This window comes from Phytophthora ramorum (assembly GCF_020800215.1).
Source record: "Phytophthora ramorum isolate Pr-102 chromosome Unknown Phyram_PR-102_s0016, whole genome shotgun sequence".
Taxonomy (NCBI): domain Eukaryota; phylum Oomycota; class Peronosporomycetes; order Peronosporales; family Peronosporaceae; genus Phytophthora; species Phytophthora ramorum.
Window position 1 is genome coordinate 315109 of NW_027150662.1, and position 19658 is coordinate 334766.

The 19658-nt window shown below is 54.5% G+C and overlaps 6 protein-coding genes across 8 annotated transcripts; 2 read left to right on the forward strand and 4 right to left on the reverse strand.

Moving 5' to 3' along the window:
- Positions 1 to 2919: 2919 nt before the first annotated feature.
- KRP23_12732 (Protein yippee-like 3) lies at positions 2920 to 3467 on the forward strand (the record flags this gene model as incomplete). The annotated part of the gene is made up of 4 exons (XM_067883358.1): positions 2920 to 3018; positions 3082 to 3125; positions 3210 to 3318; positions 3387 to 3467. 4 exons carry the CDS (start codon positions 2920 to 2922, stop codon positions 3465 to 3467), a joined length of 333 nt encoding a protein of 110 aa, XP_067738811.1.
- Positions 3468 to 3682: 215 nt separating this feature from the next.
- On the reverse strand, positions 3683 to 5340 carry KRP23_12733 (Poly(U)-binding-splicing factor PUF60; the record flags this gene model as incomplete). The annotated part of the gene is made up of 7 exons (XM_067883359.1): positions 3683 to 4249; positions 4310 to 4318; positions 4392 to 4441; positions 4510 to 4579; positions 4644 to 4752; positions 4814 to 5034; positions 5128 to 5340. 7 exons carry the CDS (start codon positions 5338 to 5340, stop codon positions 3683 to 3685), a joined length of 1239 nt encoding a protein of 412 aa, XP_067738812.1.
- A 282-nt stretch (positions 5341 to 5622) lies between these two features.
- KRP23_12734 (Vacuolar protein sorting-associated protein 27) lies at positions 5623 to 9558 on the reverse strand (the record flags this gene model as incomplete). 3 transcript variants are annotated; one of them, XM_067883363.1, is made up of 3 exons in its annotated part: positions 5623 to 6835; positions 6919 to 8462; positions 8533 to 9558. In XM_067883363.1, 3 exons carry the CDS (start codon positions 9556 to 9558, stop codon positions 5623 to 5625), a joined length of 3783 nt encoding a protein of 1260 aa, XP_067738815.1. The 3 variants fall into 3 exon arrangements, with proteins under 3 accessions (XP_067738815.1, XP_067738814.1, XP_067738813.1); XM_067883362.1 differs by having other exon boundaries at positions 8533 to 8712; XM_067883361.1 differs by lacking the exon at positions 8533 to 9558 and having other exon boundaries at positions 6919 to 6974.
- An 848-nt stretch (positions 9559 to 10406) lies between these two features.
- On the forward strand, positions 10407 to 11930 carry KRP23_12735 (Protein XRP2; the record flags this gene model as incomplete). Its single annotated transcript, XM_067883364.1, has 5 exons — positions 10407 to 11012; positions 11080 to 11325; positions 11392 to 11565; positions 11651 to 11814; positions 11885 to 11930. The coding sequence occupies 5 exons, from the start codon at positions 10407 to 10409 to the stop codon at positions 11928 to 11930; spliced, it is 1236 nt and encodes a 411-aa protein (XP_067738816.1).
- Positions 11931 to 12083: 153 nt separating this feature from the next.
- Positions 12084 to 15427, reverse strand: KRP23_12736 (putative serine/threonine-protein kinase; the record flags this gene model as incomplete). The annotated part of the gene is made up of 4 exons (XM_067883365.1): positions 12084 to 12811; positions 12931 to 13491; positions 13580 to 13893; positions 13992 to 15427. 4 exons carry the CDS (start codon positions 15425 to 15427, stop codon positions 12084 to 12086), a joined length of 3039 nt encoding a protein of 1012 aa, XP_067738817.1.
- A 322-nt stretch (positions 15428 to 15749) lies between these two features.
- Positions 15750 to 18718, reverse strand: KRP23_12737 (Gamma-aminobutyric acid type B receptor subunit 2; the record flags this gene model as incomplete). Its single annotated transcript, XM_067883366.1, has 3 exons — positions 15750 to 18161; positions 18229 to 18426; positions 18488 to 18718. 3 exons carry the CDS (start codon positions 18716 to 18718, stop codon positions 15750 to 15752), a joined length of 2841 nt encoding a protein of 946 aa, XP_067738818.1.
- Positions 18719 to 19658: the final 940 nt, after the last annotated feature.

Here is a 19658-nt window from a genome sequence, read left to right on the forward strand (position 1 = left end):
CTTCAGGCTCAAGTTCAGTTTTGGCCGATGTTGGGCAGACTGAGGTAGGCGCCGCCGACGCGTCGGTGTCGGGGAGTGGCGAGCAACCCGTGAAGGCGAGCACGATCGCAGGAATTGAGCTAAGCGATGTTTTTGGAGGGCCACATGGCAGCGAATTCACGGACCAACCTTCAGCGGCTTCAGGGCAAACTGTAAGTTCGATCACTGTTCGTGCAGGAGATCGCGTTGACGGCGTCAGCTTAACCATCACTGCCCCGACTCCGTTGAGCTTCAAGCATGGTGGACGGCGGAACTGACAACACGCTTGCGCTTGGTGCAGGCGAGTACATCACATCCATGGAGGCTCACTGGGGTCAAAAAGATGCTCATACGCGAGTGTTCTACCTCAAATTCACCACGCAGTGGCAATTCCGTCTCCGGTGGCACGGCGACCGACGAACAAGGCACGGTGACTGCACCCGATGGGTACCAGCTAAGCGGCTTCTTTGGACGTGACGGCGATGAGATTGATCGACTTGGTGCAATCTGGACAAGTATTACGGAGATCGAGGCCACAGCAACGGAGGCCCCTGAGGTGGCCGACGAAGATATTCAGTTGAGCGCCTTGCTTGGGGGCCCCCATGGCACCGCTTTCTCAGACATCAACACGCTTGTGCTGGGTCAAACGGCAGGTGGTGTCACGATTCGCGCCGGAGAGCGCGTTGACGCTGTAACTCTACACGTGACAGAGCCTTCGGAGGTCTATATGGTGCACGGTGGAACAGGTGGAACTGATAACACACTCACGCTTGGTACTGGGGAGTACATCAACTCTATCGAGGCTCACTGGGGAAAGAAGAACGATCATACGCGCGTATTCTACCTCAGTCTCGGAACGAACATGGGCAACTCGGTCTCTGGGGGGACCCAAACCGATAGTAAAGGGTCTGCCACAGCGCCTGACGGATACCAGCTCAGTGGTTTTTTCGGTCGAGCTGGTGACGAGATTGATCAGTTGGGCGCTATCTGGACCAGAATTGCGGCCAAGGGAGTGTCTTTGACGGACGACATGGGGACCGATCTAGGCTCTGGCTCCGGCTCGGGGTTTGTCACCTACAGCCCGACGATCCGCAACTGGGTTGGCCCCACAATCGAAGACCCCACCGACAAGGCGTGCTACAGGAAGACCGAAGACTTTGATAGCCATAACATTTGTCCGCTCGGGTACGGCAAAGATGGCGACGATTGCATCACCTATTGTCCGCTCGGGTATCCTGTGCCGTGCGGCGATGAATGCCTTCCTCAAAATGGCGACTGCTTGACGGACACGCTCAAGAAAATATTTTCTGTGATTGCCGTGGCGCTCAATGTTGCCACTGATGGTGTATTTGGTGAGATCCTCACCACGTTCAAGGAGATTGCGCTGGTTGTCAACTGTGCCACCAACATGATCAAAGTGACCAAGGCGATTTTGAAATACTTGACGCTAATCGAAGACACAGGGCCGACCAGCGAGGAAGCCCTGCTTGATGCAGCTTACCAGTCGGACGCCGTTCTGGTGGATCTGCCTGTGGCTGTATGCACTTGTCTTGGAATTCCAGTCCCTGCCGGCACGAAATATGCCAGCGGAGTGATCACTGTCGTGGAAAACATCGTAAAAGAACTCATCACTAACGGCGACGAAATCACGACGGATACACAAGCATTCATGAACTTCCTCAAGAACAACGTGACAGCCGATACAGCAGAGAGCAGCGTGGATGACTTGCAAGACCTTATGGATTCCAACACAACGTGCGGCTGGGAGCTCAAGCGTCTAACCGACCGCGTTGTCTCTACTGTCAGCGACCTCCACAATGATACCAACGCTGCCGTCGATGACATTCGGGTCACCGTGAGCAAGTCAACTCTCGTCCTGTACGACATCCCCAAGGTCACTAACAACTGCATGGGTGAGCTTCTACACAACAAAACTCTGGAGGCTGCTTTCGAAACGCGAGACTTAATTCGCAAGACCTTCGAAGTGATCATCCAGCAACTGGTAGACGACAATAAAACGGACATGGGCAAGTCGGTCTCCTCCGCCGACTACATGCTGAACATCGCTGACATGGGTCTCAGCGTGTTGTCGACATTCGACCCTACGGGTCTCGCGTATATGGCGTCGCAATTCATTCAACCTACATGTGGACCAACCTCCTTCATCGGTGAGATCGACGATGGAACCCTTTATGAAGCTTTGGGGCTCAAAACGGTGGATGATGCATTCGAAGGAAGCTATGGGACCTGGACCAAGTCAGGCGACGGCGTCGTCAACCTCATTTTCGAAAGTACCGACACGAAAGATGTGACCGTGGTCGTCCATTCAGGTGGCGATGAATACGCAAAGGTGGACGTTGGCGCGGGAGACACTGTATCGTGGAACTGCACGATTCCGGAGCTCGAAGACAGGACCATGTACTTAGATCGCTGGCGCCCTGGTCTTTTTGGTTTACCTGGTACGGGAGGTGGCTCGCTCCTCATGTGGGTTCCGCGCTCAACGGAAGGTGGTCACATCAGAATGCATGTCAGAATCAACCCGAGCTAGGCAGGAGGTTGCCGAATATGTGTGACGATAGGAGTTTTGTCTTACCAATCAATATGCACGACTGTTTGTGTGCCAAAGTGTCCACTCTCATTCAAATAGAGTTAATCGCCAGCGCATGCCGGACGTTGACTATCAGTTTGGAACAGACGTCGCTGCGCAGCGACCATGGCCGATCGAGTGTGTGGTTGCTGGAGTGGGCATTGCAGAGATAGCAATCGTAAGAGTGAGGATGAAAAGATCCGATGGCTGCCAACTGGGGTTTTTTCCTATGTCAGGATACTAATACAAGTTATGTTTACCCAGTACACTGGAAATCATAACAGATTCTTCTTGAAGCGTCCGAATCGACAACAATGGGGCGCGTCTTCGAGGTCTTCGTGGACTCCTCTCGAGTCTTCCGCTGCGTCAAGTGCAACGCGCACCTAGCGCGCAACGAGGACATCATCTCCAAGGTTCCTTATCTGACTATTTTCACGCCCAATGCACGCCCCATCGTCTCATCATCACTACTGCAGAACTTCCAAGGTACCAGCGGCAAAGCCTACCTCTTCGACACGGCGTGAGTCCGCACCATACACCACAGAGCCAATCAAGCACCATTATTCTCACTCTATATTCCTGCATATTATACAACCACCTCAAGTGTCAATGTGTGCACGGGTCCACCCGAAGAACGCATGCTCATGACGGGGCTGCATGTCGTGCAGGATCTCTACTGCAACACGTGCTGGAGCCCCGTGGGCTGGAAATACGTACGCGAGGCACTTGGTCCTGCTGTTGTAATGACTGACTCCTTGGTATCCTGCACCTGTACATACAGAAAGAGGCACACAACGCGTCGGAAAAGTACAAGGAAGGCAAATTCATTCTCGAGTTAGCCAAGACGGACCAGCTGCCGTGAACAGTGTGGAGCTTACGACAAGTCTGCGCGGCAACGGCGAGAAACTACAGCAACAGCAGCGTGGACGACACACAAGCAGCAAGCACAGCACAGTGAACTTCACCCAACCACCTTCGCTCCCGGCACAGAGCGTCAAGTGGCCGTTTATGCGTCTAACCAAGTACTCGTAGTGCATCCACCCACCGCCTTGTTTATCGTGCTTCTGACATTGCTGTCTACAGGAATCCACTCATGTAGCGCTGCCGCTCCAGCTCGCGCAGAGGATAGTAATGCGCCTGCACTTGGTTCCCGCCGAAGAACCGGCCGTGCAGCGCCTGCTTTGCCTTGGCGGCTCCAGCTGCATCGTCAAACAACACAAACACGCGCACGTGGTCTGCCAGCTCGTGGATTTCCACCTTCTTGACGATACCGAAGGTGCCACACTCGCCACGCACCTCGTCTTCAAGCTCGTCGTCCACTTCGCCACAGTTCACGAGATTCATCAAGCACAGACAGCACTTGTCGTCGCTGTCCGTGACGTCCTTTACCTTTTCGACGTCATCTTCCGCAAAGGATGCTGTCTTCTTCGGCTCCTGCGTCGTCCCGCTCGCCCCATTGACTACGGCACCTGGGTTTTCGCGCACCACCTTGTCCTGGCTGATGGCGAGGTTAATCAGCATCGCTGCTTCGCTGGCCTTGCCCACCTTGAGCGGTTGGCCAGCCAACTCGAACCCATTCATGTGCTGGATCGCACTTGACGCGAAGCTTTCCTCGACAAACTCCATGAAACCGTAACCACGGTGCTGTATGATTCACCCAATGTTAGTTTTCTGCTACATCAGTCACGAAACCCTATGACTCACCACTCCAGACTCGAGGGCGACACAGCCACCATGACACACGAGCGGATCGCTCCAAACGGAAGAATGCTCTCCAAGTGCTCACTATTGAGCTCCACCCGAACATTGGCGATATATACACACTTGGTCGGTACGCTGTCAGTCACAACGAAAAAGTCACGTCACCCCGTTTCCAAGCACACCATCTCACATCCAGCACCTACTTTTGATGGCCTCCTGCCCGATCGAGAGCGAATCGTTCGGATTCGTGTTTCCGCGATGCGGTCGCCCAACCTGCAACAAAGACCCAAACCGTCAGGACTTGCCCCCATCACCACCAGTAGCACAGCCTCCGTACTCGTATGGCTCGGTTGGAAAGCGGCGTCCCATTGAGCACCTGCACGGCGCTCTCCGCCGCCAGCACATCTTCGTACTCCAGGAAGCAGAAGCCCTTGGACCGGGAGGCTCTAACCAGCAACGGAGTCAGCACTTCCAGCCACCATCAACTCCCAATCTCCCACTTCTCACCCCGGCTCCAGCGACAGATCGATTGAGTGGATCGCTCCGAACGGCGCAAAGGCGCTGCGGATGTCCTCCTCCTTGAGGTCGTAGTACAAGTTGCCAATGTACAGTCGGCGCGCCAGATCATTGGGCGACACCTTGGTGCTGGGCAGGTTGAGCGCCAAGAGACTGGCCTGCGCCAGCGCCCGCGCCCGAGCCGCCTGCGCGTCCAATTGACCGCCCGCCCCCTAAACGCAACACGCAGAGCGAGGATGAAAACTGCAGAAGCATCAAACACCGGAAACTCGAGCGAGTGCGGCCCTAGTCCTACGCCCACGTACGATGAGAGGCCTCGAGGCCGCCGCCTGTAATTCCTCGGGCGAACTTTTCTCCTGCACGACGCTGGACAGGCGCTTCACAATGTCGCTCAGCGCCTTGGGGCTCACGGACGTCTTGGGCTGGGTCTCTTCGTCGTCGTCGTGGCCCCAGCGCGTGCGGCGCGAGCGCTTGGAGCGCTCCTGAGCGCCTTCGTCGAGCGCGCGCTTGGTCGACATGCTTAGGTTCCTTGGGTATAATGGCAGCAATTTGGTTTTATTACCCCGTATTCTGTCATTTACAGTACACTGAAATGTGAATAAATGATCAGAATTGTTTTCGCCAGCAAGCGCCGTCAGACTCGAGGCCTATTTCCTTCAGTTCTTGCTGGAGCTTGCCACTTGACCGTCGCGAGGCCTGGGATTACTGTCTGCCAAGCTAAGCTACCTTGTTCGTCTTAGCCAATTCTATCGCGGGCGTCCACCGACCCTCTTCAATCCTTCAGCACCGCACTTGGTCTGCTACCCGCGGATATCTTCCCGCGGGTTCAGCAGACTGCGACGTGACAAGGACGATGAGAACGGCGAGAACTCGTCGTCGTCGTCTATAAACGTGGGGAGATTCTCGACGCCGAGGTTGCCAGGCGCGTTGATCTCATCCACGTGGAAGCCGACGCCATTCTCCCCTGCAGTGGGCGACTCGATCGAGCTCAGTCGTGTCAAGCGCCGGTTCATCTGCATGAGCGTGCGTGGAGAAACCATGCCGTGCGCCAGCTCGTACAGCTCTGCGTTGGACAGCGTGCCGTTCTGTGCCGCAGCCGCAGCTAAACTCGCGCTGAGGTCGTGCGAGGTGCTGCTGTTCCTTACATTGGTGAGGTGGAAAAGGTTGAACGGCTCCACCTCTGCGTGAGCACCGCCGTGAGCTTCAAAACATGCGCGGCAGTGACGCACCGGGTGCAGCAGGCCCACTTCTGGCATCGACATGCGCTGCGAGGTGCACTTTGCGCACATCCACTTGCCGCAACGCTTGCACGAGTGCGGGCGGCGGAATAGCTTGAACGGCGTGTTGCACGTCGGGTCCTGGCAGTGAGTCACCGTCTTCTTGTCCGGTTTCTTGAGCTTCTGGGACAGCACCGAGTAGTCACGGCACATTTGCTGAATTGTGTCGGCCGCGTTAGACAGCAAGTCCTTCCACAGATCCCGATCCTCCAGCTTGGTGACGCTGAAATGCATTTCCTTCGCCGAAACCTTGCTGTCCACGTCACATTGCTGGTGGTCATAGGCGCTAATGTACAGACCGTGGTGGCCCACAGACGTATGAGTCTCATCCTGGCCGTGCGTGTAGCGGCTGCGGACGGACAGCGGGACGATCCACTTCCACTGAATCGCATGCGTCTCGTCCACTTCGCTCGGGTAGAAGTACCAAAGCTTGTGCGAAACGTATTCATACACAACGAGCGCTTTCTTCCACTCGCGGCCACCATGACGCTCTTTGAACAAGTATCCAAATGCACAGCCATCACCCTCCAAGAACGACGATCCAAAGCCGTGGGCAGTAGAATAGCTTGGCCGACTGATCTGGTTGATGATGTCTTCCTGGAATGTGGGTGGCGTGGGCCCAACCGCTCCAAACGGCGGCGTAGTCGAGTTGGAGACGTCCGCAGGAGAAAGCGCGGGTGGCGTTCCCACCGTCAAGATGCAGCTGTGGGTCCTTCCTTGCCATCTCCTCGGACGCCTGCATCAACTTCCGCCACAGGGTTAGATTTCATATCGCATTGAATACGCTCCTGGCTCCTCGTTTTCGGATCCTTGTAGCACATCTTCAAAGCCTCCATGATGAGCTTCAAGTTTGAAATGGCATCTGTACCAGCCATGCTGTCGTATTCCTGCTCCCCGTCAATGTCGACTGTGTCTCGGTGGAGGTATACCTTGCAGAGCAAGGGCGCCAATTCAGCATCATCTCCCTCCGTCTGCAGGATGCGACCGATAATGGGGCACTTGCGCGAGCGCTTGCTCTTGAAATCACCGATGCAAAACACCAACATCTTGGTGACCTCACCTAGCAGCAAATTCCACATCGGGTACTTCTCAAAGCACGTGATTAGAGTCGTGATCACGTGGGCACCTACGAACATCCGATCCAGACGCTTTGACTCGTTCGATAGCACGGAGTTCAAGCATTTCACCACAGACCAGAGATGAAACCCAGAAGCTCTGCGCGTGTTGAATGTGATCACTTGTTTCAGGAAAACCATGAGTTCGTGTCCCTTGCGCTCCATGCACGTGATGAGGCACTCACGCAGACGTCGATACTCGCGCACGTTGCTGCGCCAGTCATCACTGCAGAAGATTTCCAGCTCGTTCAGGTCGCCATCAATTACTGCCTGCAGCAGCGTAATCCACGCCTGCTTCTCCTCTTCGGAAGACGCAGCAAAGTACTCAATGGATTTCACTTCCATCGTCGAGCCTCCGTCGTCCTTGCCGTTACGTCGTTGGTGATGCACCATGGCATTCGCAGGTGTCGCGGCCGTGTGTTGAGAGGCTGATGAGCTTTTGCTTGCGTCGGGCAATTTCTTCTTCACGGTCACGCTGAAGCCAAACGCATGCCAATCCGAGCTTTGCACGTTCTCCATCTCATCGAGCGTGATAACGCTCTGGTTGCCTAGATTTGGCGTAAACCCTTGATCCAGGTTCGTTGGCTTTGGCTGATCCTCGCGCACTGCAGTCATACGAAGCCCCATCATGCAATTCAGACTTACCTGGCACTGCTGGAGCTCATTTTTCAGCTTCTTCTTTACCAGCAGATTACCCTTGCGCATTAGGTGCGTGGAGCACAAAAAATTGAGGCAGTCAATGCCCACCGACGCCGCCGAGTTCCCCCCATTGCTGCGAGTATCAGTGAATTCAACCGTCTCGGTCAACTCAAAGAGATGCATGAGCATCGTAATACACGTCGGGCGTGGGTGTCCCTGTGACAGCAGCATCAGCGACTCAAGCGAAGCTGCGCTGCCTCGTCGCTCACGTGTCAGCGGCGTACTCCAGAACGTAAGCTCTTTGATCATCTGCACGAAGAGGTGTTCCAGCGCTGCTTGGTGCTCCTGCATGAACAAGTGGATGAGCCGTCGCACCTTGCGAGACGTATACTTGCGCAGCGCCGAATTGGCCGTCTCGCGCGAGGCGCCGCAGATCGACACGTACTCATCCTGGCCTGTAATCTTGTCCAGCGGAATGGTCTTGGCCGAGATGGCCACGCCGCGCCCTGTCAAATACGGCGCATGAACGATATCTCGCAGCAACAGGAACGTGTTTTCAATGCAGTCCCGCTCGAAGGCGTTGCGAGGCGGAGAAAAAGTCACCTGTTTCTGAATCAACTTTTGCATCATGTGCGTCTCGAACAGCGACGTGATGGCTGCCTCCGAGTGCTCCGCGTACACGAGGTGCAGGAGCAGCGTGCGTGTCGTCGTGGCCAATGTTGGCCAGCAGCATGTCCACCGTCGCCGGGTGGTCCGCCAAGAAGTGCAAAATGCACGCGCCCTTCTGCCCTCGGATCGCAAAGTATCGCAGGATCTGCGACGCAAAGTTGGCCGAGTCGTGGCTGAAGATGCCGTACATGGCGGTCTCGTTCACCTCCGTCGTCAAGGGCGCCGGAATGCTCGCGTCATCCAGCTCGTCCGAGTCCGAGTCTTCCTCGTTCTCTGTCGCGCCTGAAATCTCGGCGCTGTCCCGCTGCACGACGGCGTCTCCATTGGCCGCTTCTGTCAGCACGTGGCCGTCTCTATTGGCAGGCGACGGCAACGTCGTCGCGTCCGCATCTGCACCCAGCGAGGACCTGGCCGAGGACTTGCGTCGCCTCTCCTGCTCGTCCTCCGTCTGCGTCTCCTCGTGCTCTGCAAAGCTCTGCTGCAGCGTCTGCGCCCCGTCCTTCTCGAACACCTGCACAGCCACTTGGATGAGCTCCTCGAGCTCGGCCACGGACGCCAGCCGCTCCTTGCGGCGCAGGGGCGTGTCGCACCTGGACGAGACGCCGTCGGCCTCCCGCTGCAGCGTGTCGAAGATCGAGTTCCAGAACTCGGCGCATTGGTGCGGCTGGCCGGGCGCGCAGGCCTGGATGGCGTTCATGGCGCCGCCCACGACGATGAACTGCGCGGACATGGCGCGCGTGTGCGCGGGGGATGACGCGTCGAGCGCCAGGCGCATGAACTCGAGCGTCTTGTCTCTGGAGAAGAGGATGCCGCGCAGGCGACTCGTCATGCGCTTGAAGAGCAGCTCCAACATCTCGAGCGAGAAACTCTCGTTCAGCAGCTGCGCCAGCGAGAACTGGTCGCTCATGAGGCCGTCCACGAACTTCTCAATGTTGGCGCGCACCTGCTCCGCCGTCTGCTTGCGCTCCTGCTGGAACGAGGCCTCGCTGCTCGTGGGAGACGTAGGCGCCGAGCCCGGAGGCGTCTTCTCCAGCATGCCGCCTTCCTGCTTTGCTTCCGATGACGACACTTGACAACTGTATGGCAGAGATGGAACCTCAAGGAGGGCCGGTACCACCGCCACGCAGCAAGGGAATAGAACGTGGAGGTAATCGGTTATGCGGTAAGTACTCTGCTGTTTTGTATGATGTTTGTGATAGTTGATCAAGTATGATATATCGATATAGACAGGGATATACGTTGAACAAGGTTCTGAACTGTCTTTTGCAGGAAAGTTGCACGATTCGGCGGTGAGGTGATTCTTGAGATTGACATGTGAACTCATTTTGGTCGACTTCTTCTGGTGGCGCTATGAAGCCGTCTGCACCACCATGGACTCGACCACTTTACAGTGTGCATCAATGTTATTGTCCAGGTGTGCGTCTGCCGTTGGCATGCGAGCTCGTGGAAGAGCACATTTCGGTGTGTTTTGCGGTTCAGGTTTTCAAGGTCCACGTGACGTGAACAGAAATTCCAACGAGCGTGTTTTATATACTTCGTAATACCTATTGGCAGTGCCCTAGGATTCTCATTCGTTTAGGCTGCTTGGGCCTGGAATGCCAACAGGAAAACGTCGCTTTGAAGAGTTAAAAGGCTCGCGAACGTGAGAGGAAACCCATAATTCCAGCCGTCGCTCTAAGCAGTCGAATGACGACAATACCAAACTCGATGGTATGCTGCCATTCTCCTGTCAAAAACAAGGTTGCCGTATTTTGGTGCCGCGAGATGGTGCAGATTGCCTCGTTTAGCTGCCCGTCCGGTTTTGCAAGGCGTCATCACCTGAAACCACCGCCGGCCCACGCAGAAGCAAAGTTGAAGTTATCGCTGCCACAGCACCGGACTGCCATGGGCAACATCTGCCACGCCGGACCCGCGGCGCTGGACGGCAGCAAGTCCAAGACGAAAATTGCCAAGCAGCCTCCGCCAACGTCCAGCGGCAGCAAGTCAACGTTCGGCAAGGACCCGACGCTCAAGCGCGAGGATTTTATCTTCTCCAACATCCAGACGGCGTCTTTCCTGGCCAAGCTCCCGGGCACGATCAATGGACAGCAGTTCATCGTCGAGGACTGCCACAACTGCGATATCTTCGTGCTGGACCACTGCACGTCGGTGCAGATCGACTCCTGCATCAACTGCCGCATCGTCGTGGGCCCCTGCGAAAGCAGCGTCTTCCTGCGCGACTGCAAGCGCTGCACCGTCATCTGCGCCGTGCAGCAGTTCCGCACGCGCGACTGCGAAGATGTGGACGTGTACTCTACAGCGCCACCGGTGGGTGAAGGCTGGACGCTAACTTGTTTCGCCTTGGCTGTGCTGACCTGTTCGTGCTTGATAGAGCCCATCATTGAGACTTCCAGTCGACTGCGCTTCGCGTGCTTCCCGCTGACCTACTTCTCGCTGTCGCAGCAGTTCCGCCAAGCCAAGTTCTCGCCCTGGAACAACAAGTGGAGCGAGGTGGGAGGTCCTTGCGAGACTGTGGTGACAGTTGATGCAATGCTGATTGTTGTGGCGTATATGGTAGATTTTCGACTTTACTCCAGACCATGGCGGGTGGACACCGTTACCCATGCATCCTCATGAATCTCCGCTGACTGAGATGAAACCTGAAAAGGAGAATAACGGCGCACGGTCGCTGTGGAAGATGCCATCGTGGACGGCAGAAGAGTTGGGGTTGTCGGTGGATCTGGCACAGCTGGTGGTGCCGATCACGAGCGGGCTTTGTGCCAGGAAGGACGATGTCCCGACGGTGTTCGTCTGCTTCGTTGTGGTGGGTATTCGCTCGTGGGCACCGGAGACGTATATTGTGCTAACGTTTTGTTGCTTCGCCTCGCAGCCCAAGGAAGCTATCATGCTGGACTTTGTCACAGCGGTCGCGCTAGCAACGAAAGCAAAGGATGGCGCCAGCGGTAGCACCGATGACCCTACACTGCTTATCCGCACAAGGCAGATGAAACTCACGGGGGAACAGGCGGCCGCTCTCTTCCCCGACAACGCCGTGTTGGCTGGGGTAAGCTGCCAGTGCGCTTTGTGGGCTACTCAGGTACTGGCTGACTTTGGGCTCGTGACTTGTTTCTGCTCGTGACGTCTTACAGAAGGCAACTGAGGCAGCTAAAAGCACACCTGGATCCGTAATGATGGAGTTCCAGGGGCCGCAATGCTTCCAGCATGTCAACGATACACTACAAGATGCTCGGTTTGCGTCAGAGGCCGCTACAAGAGACGTCATCTTCGTATCTAAAGACACCGCCACAGCACTGTACGTTTCCGGAAGAAAGCTCTACATTTGTTGTTTATTAACGATGTTTTTATGGTCAAACTTTTCCTAGACGCTTGAGAGGCCTCGTCTTTCAGCAATGGAAGCCAGTCGTTTAGTACGAAGTATCCAGGTATCTCCTGAGTTTAGTTCGCAGGGCGCAACCGGAACAGCACCTTTAACTGCTTTCATACCCCAAACATTGTTTGCAATGGCAGCAAGGCCCAGAAATCATGATTGAGTAGTTGTTTCGTCTATAATAACATAATGCGCTACATGACTGCACAACAACCCCCGTTCAGTTGTTGCAATGCACGAGCTGCACTCTCCTTGTGCTGCTTGCTCTCACTTCGACTCAGTGACTTCAGTAGCGGGATACTGCCTTCGCGTACTAGCTCAGCTCGGATCTTGTCGCTACTTTTCGCGAGGTTCTCGATTGCCTCTGCAGCGTAGGTTTTTTGCTGTTGACTTCCAGTTCGAAGAAGACCAACAAGCGGTCCAATGCCTCCTTCACGGGCGATTTCAACTCGACCTTCTTCACTAGTGGCGAGGCTCCCAAGCAGTCCTGCTACTGTCTCCTTCTGCTGATCGGTTCCAGTTCGCAGAAGCCCGAGGAGAGAGGACACGCCTCCCTGGCTCAGAATGTCGGAACGAACAGCATCGTTGGGAGCAAGAGTCATCAGTACTCTAGTTGCACTCTCCTTTTGCTGATCAGTTCCGGATTGCGCGAGCTCGATCAAGGGCTTCACGCCTCCTTCACGTGCGATATCGGTTCGGATGCCATCGTTGCAGGCAAGATTTTGCAGTGCACCCACCGCGAAACTCTTTTGTTGCTCTGTTCCAGTTCGGATGGCCTCGACAAGCGGAGCGATACCTCTGTTCCGTTGGATTTCAGTGGCGATGATACTATCAAAGGCGAGGTTGGCTAGCACGCCAACAGCATTACACTTTTGCTGTTCGTTTCCGGTGGACGCAAGCTCGACGAGCGGGCAAATGCCGCCTTCACGATATATCTCAGCAGCAATGGTGGGGTTGGAGGCCAGTTCATGAGAGCACCCGCGGCAAAACCTTTTTGTGAGCTGGTCCCGTTTCCCAGCAACCCAACAAGCGGGACGATACCTCCTGTGCGTGCAAGCTCGATGCGACTTTCGTCGTTCATGGAAAGCTTTACCAGCACCGACGCTGCAGTCTCCTTTTGTTCATCAGTTCCGACCAAAACAAGTGCAAGCAGTGAAGCGATAGATGCTTCGTGCTCGATATCCTCGCGCCTTGAGTAGCAGGGCAGAACAAGACTCTCCAGAAGAGCAGTGGTCGTTTGCTTTTGCTGGGTAGTTCCAACACGCGCAAGCACGATTAATGGCTCGATGGCTCCCTTTTGCACGATCGCCGAGCTGGCCTCTTTCTGAAAGGCGAGGCGCTTCAGTGCATACGTTGCTCGGTGTTTGAGCTCGTTGGTTCCAGCCCGAAGTAATGCCACAAGTGGTGTAATTGCGTCGACCCGCATGATCTCGGCTCGAATCGCTTCATTCTCCATGGTAAGACTTCCCACTGCCTCGGCTGCCCACAACTTCTGCGTGTCATTCCCACTTTGCATCAGCGAGACCAAAGTCTGCACCATTCCAACCCACAGCTTCTGCGACTCACTCACGCTTTGCCACAATGCGACGAGAGATTGAAGCACTGCAACATCTCGTAGCACGCCTCCACTTCCTCGAGTAGCAAAGCATGCACAGCGAACGGTTGCTTCTCTCTTTTTCTTGGTCTGTACCATATTTCAGCGCGTTTGCCACCGAAGCAAGCACTTTCACCGGAGCCTCTTGAACACAGTCTCGAAGCGCATCAAATTCAGGCTGAGACAACTTGGAGTCGACGCCTGCAGCCCACTTCAGGCACTGCAATGCATAAAGCTTTACGTAATTGGTGCGGCCACTTTTGACCAAGTTGGTTAGGATCGGAATCGCGTTGGCTTCATACAGCACCGGACGTTCTTCATCCTTGGCACACATTCGCACGAGTTGCAGCATAGATTGTTCCTTCTCACTATCATTCACAGCGGACACTCGATCCAGAAGGTTCACAATGCTGTCAGTGTCGACAAGAGGTTTGGGTCCCTCGGGAGCGGGTTTGATGGCCTGTGATAATTTTGTGGAGCTGTCGGTAGACTTTGCAGCGTGCTGCACATGTTCTCGGCATGATTATCCGCAAGGGATTTCAGCTTCGAGAGAATGTGAGGAAGCTCAACACGCTGTTCCGGAACTGCGTTCGTCATGGCCACCACTAACTCCCAAGCCTCGATCGGAATACTATCAGGTTTCTCAGGAATGTTGCCGTTCCGGAGCTTTTCATGGACACTATCGTCATCCACGAAGGAGAAAGGAGGCTCTCCAGTCACAGCCTCAATAATGCACATAGCGAACGAGTACACGTCTGAGGCGAACGTCGGAGCTTTCTTCAAACACTCAGGAGCTCGCCAGCGTAAAGCGCCGAAGGTGTACGGCATCTCCCCTACGGTCTCGGAAAGAATAGCAGAGGTTCGCACGGTACTCAGACCGAAATCTGAAAGTTTGGCTTGTCCATCCGCACCAACAAGGATGTTATTAAGCTTGAGGTCGCCGTGCACCACCCTCTTCTTGTGAATGTAATTCAATCCAAGCGCTGCCTGGTACAGCAAAGTCCACATTTGCCGCTTGTTGGAGTCTGAGCGCGTGAGAAACGAGCGGAGGTCGCCGTTGATTGCCTCCTCGCACACAACAAACGGTGGTGTGCTGATGTGTGAAGCGCCTAGGAGTTTGATGACATTCGGGTGGCTGAACTGGTGCCACAGATTCATCTCCGCCTCGATGCCTTGTCTGGTTCGATCATCTACGTCGACGCCATCGACAAGGAAGCATTTGACCACCACATTCGTGCCAGATCCCTGCACGCCACGATGCACCGTGGCAAACGATCCACGAGCGAACGGCTCCAGAGTAAAATGGATGTCGTACGGCGGCAGGAACCACGGCGGTAGCTTTGGAACGGTAGTCATAGACGCTCGAATAACGGTTCCCATCATTATTCTCAGGAGTTTTGTCGTCGCTGGATCCTTATGCTCCGGTCGCCGTTCATCTTCGAACTTGAGCGCCAACATGGTTTCCATCTGCGATCGAGCATCGCTTAGCTCAGCTAGAACAGCTTGAGCATCATCCACGGAAGCAGCCAGCAGTTCTTGATGAATACGTCCGTCGGATTCCCAGTCGTGCTTCCACTTCACCTTGGCACTGGAGAAGTGAAGATCACGGCAAAGCATGTCGATGTCCTCATGGATCAGACGTAGCTCCCCCAGCACGGCATGCTGCTTCATGAGGCGGAAGACCAACTTCTTTCCTTGGTAGTGCTCCAAGTAGCGCAAGGTCTTGAGAACCACAGCCGCGTACTTGTCGAGTGCGCCACTCGAAGGAGCTCGTTTCTTCTTCTCTCTTTTCTTGAGCTCGTCGAAGATGCATTTCAGCCGCTGGTGAAGTCGTTTGCAAGCATCTTTACCTTCCTTCATGTCAGCACTAAGCTGCAGGATTGTTGATAGCGTCTGCGCAACCGTGCCCGAACCGGGGATGACCAGGTCTTGCAAGACACCCATGGTGTCGCGATGAGAAACTGTTCAAAGTGACGAGATTGAATGGTGGTTCGGGTGAAAATGAAAGTGGCAACACCACAACAAGAAGTAGCTGAATTCGACAAATCTACATCTTTCTTGGCGACGCATCAGGTCCAGAGCGCAATATCAGCTTCGAGACCAACTTGAGGTGGCGAAGACGAGTCTCGCATGCGAAACAATCTCGCTTTTATATTTCTGATCGAGCCGTTGGGTCAACAACACAGACAGCGAGGAAATACAGACGATGCTAAAAATGACCAAAAACCCGCTGCACTGAAGAAAAGTTTCAATGAAATGGTAAAGTTTAGTTTCGCTGATCTGTCGTGCTAACTCCTTCGTCCCCCATGACTGAATTGCTGTTGTTGGTTGTGTTACCACCAAGAGGTTTCACCTGATATTTTTGCGAAGACTTGCGCGCCTCATCACGAGGAACGTCATCGGTCTCCGTCAAGTTTGTGAGATTTGAAGCAATCGGCTTCGCAGGAACCAAACTGTTCCTGCTCTTCGCGCTATTCGCCATACTCGTACTCGAGGCAGAAGAGGAGGTTTCTTCTTTCAGCCGGAACATTTTGGGCACCAGCATCAGACACATGATGAGAATCGTGCAGATGATCAACACACACGCGAGAAACACGTAGTACGTCGACGCGCGCATGTCCACGAGATACGACATGGGCATGACCACGAGGCAGCCCACGACCACCACCACAACGGAGCCGAAAATCCACGGAGACTCCTGGAATTCCACAGACACGTTGCGAATGAGGAAAGACAAATACAGTCCCAGCATGAGCAGGATGGCTTTCCAGAAGATGAGCAGCGCTGTGAAGATGAAGCTCGAAGAGCTGCAACTGATACGGTCGACCGTGCCGCGGAACTCGGTGGCGTCTTTCGTAGTGATGGTCGGTTCTGGGAAATCGGCGCCAAACCACGCGATGAAAATGATGATGTCTCCGATGTAGAAGATGGAGAGGATCTTGAGAATCCGGAAGAGCGTCACCTTCACTCGCTTCATGGCGGAGCGCAGGAACACGCGGTAGACGCGCAGCGACTTGATCACGAGAGAACCAAAGATGGTCGTGAACCCCATACAAATCAGGACCGGCCGAACTCCACACAGGAACTTCGTCGGTCGTCCAGCGTATGCGATTGCAGCGCCAGTAGTGAAGAAGCCACCGAAGAGCATCAGCAGCAACATCTCGTATTGGGACCGACGAATGATCGGAGCGTTGCGCTGCTTAAACACAACAACGATTGCCACGGCAAGAAGGACCGCCACAATGGCCGCAAATACGATCATCCCGGCAAACGAAGGCGACGACGTTGGCATGTACTCGCAGTCGATTTGAATCGTTTTGGGCAGCTTGTCGCCACCTTCACATTCGCCAGAGTAGTCGCTGTTCGACTCTTGCGGGAGTTTCCAGAAGTACTGGACGGTACGCAGCGCATCGGAGTCGCAGTCGGACACATTGTAGTCGTAGAAGCTGAGGTCGCACTCAGGCTTCTCGTCCATCCAACCGGACCAGATACGATGGTTGTCGAAGATCCAGTCGCACGATCGACTTGTAGCAAAGGTGGCTGGCAAAGAGCTCACGCCTCCGTCACATTCGTATGGCAGGGACGTGTTGCCTGGATTTGGCGACTTCCAAGAGAATCGGATTTCACGCCTAGAGCTGTCGTTGCCGCATCCGGTCACCTGGCTGACGATATGTGTCTCGAGCGTGCATACAGGTAGTCGATCCATCCACTCGCTCCAAGTATCATAATTTGTCTTGGCCCAGTTGCAAGCCGCGTGGAAGTACGGTGACCACTCGTCGGGATCGTTTGCCGATGCATCGATATACTCACTCATGAGATTGTTGAGCTCCAAATTGGAGATCGTGAGCTGCGAGAACAGTGCCCCTGCAGGGAAATCTTTGACAACGGATGCAGCAAATTTCGCAACCATTTGACTCGGATAATCTACATCTACCCCGTTGTCAGTTTTTCCGCCGTAACCATGCTCGCCATAGTCCCCCGTCGCTAGCTTGACGCGTTCGGGGTCAGTACGCGGGAGGAAGATGCGGTCGAACTTCCCCTTGTTCTTCACGTGGAAAAGGTCGGGCTCCCAGTGGATAAATATCACTGGTTTGTCGGTGCTCTCGGCTTCCGTTGCATATGCGTCAACGCCATCATAACCGATGAAGCAAAAGTAGGCGGCGATACCAAGATTGGAGACAACAGCCTGGAAGTAGGCTTTATCGTACTCGGGATACATCATGGCGATCACCAAGCATTCTTTCCCCTCACTTTCGCGCTTGGTGCACGCCTCCGATTTCGAGCAATCGTCTTTGCAACCCAACTGATTGTCTGCGCATATGGTTTTGGGCGGAGGATAGTACTTCGGGTTCGCCTTGAACCGAACAACGCTGAGCTTATTAATGAGAGTGTCGGTCAGTTTGTAGTCCATCCAGAAGCCTGGATAGTATGGCGGCGTCGCGCTGGCACCTTCGAGCGCGAATTGGTGCGTCGTATACAAACCAGTGCCACCGAAATACCCAACTCCTCCAGCCGGGTAGCTCTCGTTGAAGTAGACTCGCAGCTTGGCCATCGAGCTGGAGGTCCAGGTCTCGGGGTTCAAATGGGTTGGTGAACAAATACCCGTCCTCGCAGACGACATGCGCATGGTGATTTCAGCCGTCGGGCAACCATAGTTAAGCGAGACCTTGTAACCACTCTGTCGACAAGAACAAAACACAGTTAGACGCATGCACTATCATCATTAAAGCATCATCTGCACTCACTACTTCTTCCGCAACGATCGCCAACACCATTGAAACGAGGATGTGCGTGGCCCAGTCTCCCACGTCAATGACAAGGGTACCGTTTACTTCACCTCGACTTGAGCCGTCTGAAGGCTGGTTCGCTCCGAAGAAACGTTGGCTTTTGGTCATGCACTCATCGGTGTACGCGGTGCTTGCTTCTGTTCGGGGGTCGTCAACCTTCCAAGCATTGAAAGCTGGTAAGCACTATGAAACCATCTTACTTGAAAACACAACTTACTCTGTGTCGAGGATATTGCAGCGCTGTCTGCAAGAACGGGTGGACAAGTCGACCTTGGGTGTCACGATCTTGGCTGGAGACACCACGCTCGGTCTCCATTTTCTCTACCCACGCCGAGTCGAGACAGGTTCCCAGGAATCGATTGGGTCCAAGAGGGTACGTCCCTGCAGCGTCGGCCTGAGTGCAGCATCCAACAGACGTGACAGCGAAAAGAAATAGCAGCCACACCATCACTGTGGACGTCTCAAAGACGAACACAAGGCCAACACTTGAGGGCAAGGTCAAGGAATGTGAGCTGTCGCGAAACGACTCGGCAGGAGAAAGAAATGACCTCCCCTGCTCACCAAGCGTGGGGTGATCGGGAGAACTAATTTGAGATAGAATCGCCCCTTCATTTGCGTCGCAAGAAAATCCGATATCCGTTTGAGCACGCACCACTGCGAGAATTGTCAGCACCATTGATGAAGTTCAATGCGTATCCCAGTTGCCAACGTCCAAGACGAGGGCGCCCCTTGCCCCCGAGCCTTGCCTTCTGCGTCCTGGTTAGCTCCGTACAGGGCATTCCCAGTAGGCATACAGCTATCCGCGAACGCGGTCCAGAAGAAGTCCGGGGGTCATCGATCTGAAAAGCGACAGCATGCTAAGAGTGGTGATAGCAGGCAATGATATTATAACTGGCCCAATTTGTGTCGAGAATACGTGAGAGCTGGCTGTAAGAACGGATATACAATGCAAGAGATGTATCAGTCAGCTTCCATTCGGCGGCCCATACCAAGTCTGGACAGGTGCCCAAGAAATGGTTGGGTCCGTTCTTCATCTACTAGAGATGGCAGCGAAGAGAAGCAGAACCCATCGCCGTCATTTAGTGAGATGACTGTAAAAGAGAGAAATGAAGGATTTGCCGGGAATAACTTGCAGCGCCCGTCGGGCACTGCCCGACGCTCATTATTCGTCTTGAGGCTCGACTCAAAGAGACTCCAACGAAACGCTACAAGTCAAAATATACCACGTACCAAACGCACCTGCATTGCTGGCTCATGTGACGCAATACATCGTGCTTGAGGGTTCGCATGTCCCGACTGAGGACTTCCGAGTGAACGAGATCTCCGTCAAACTCGAGCAGTTGCCGTTTGGTTCAGCAAGTTTCAACGATGGAGCTTCCATTGCATTG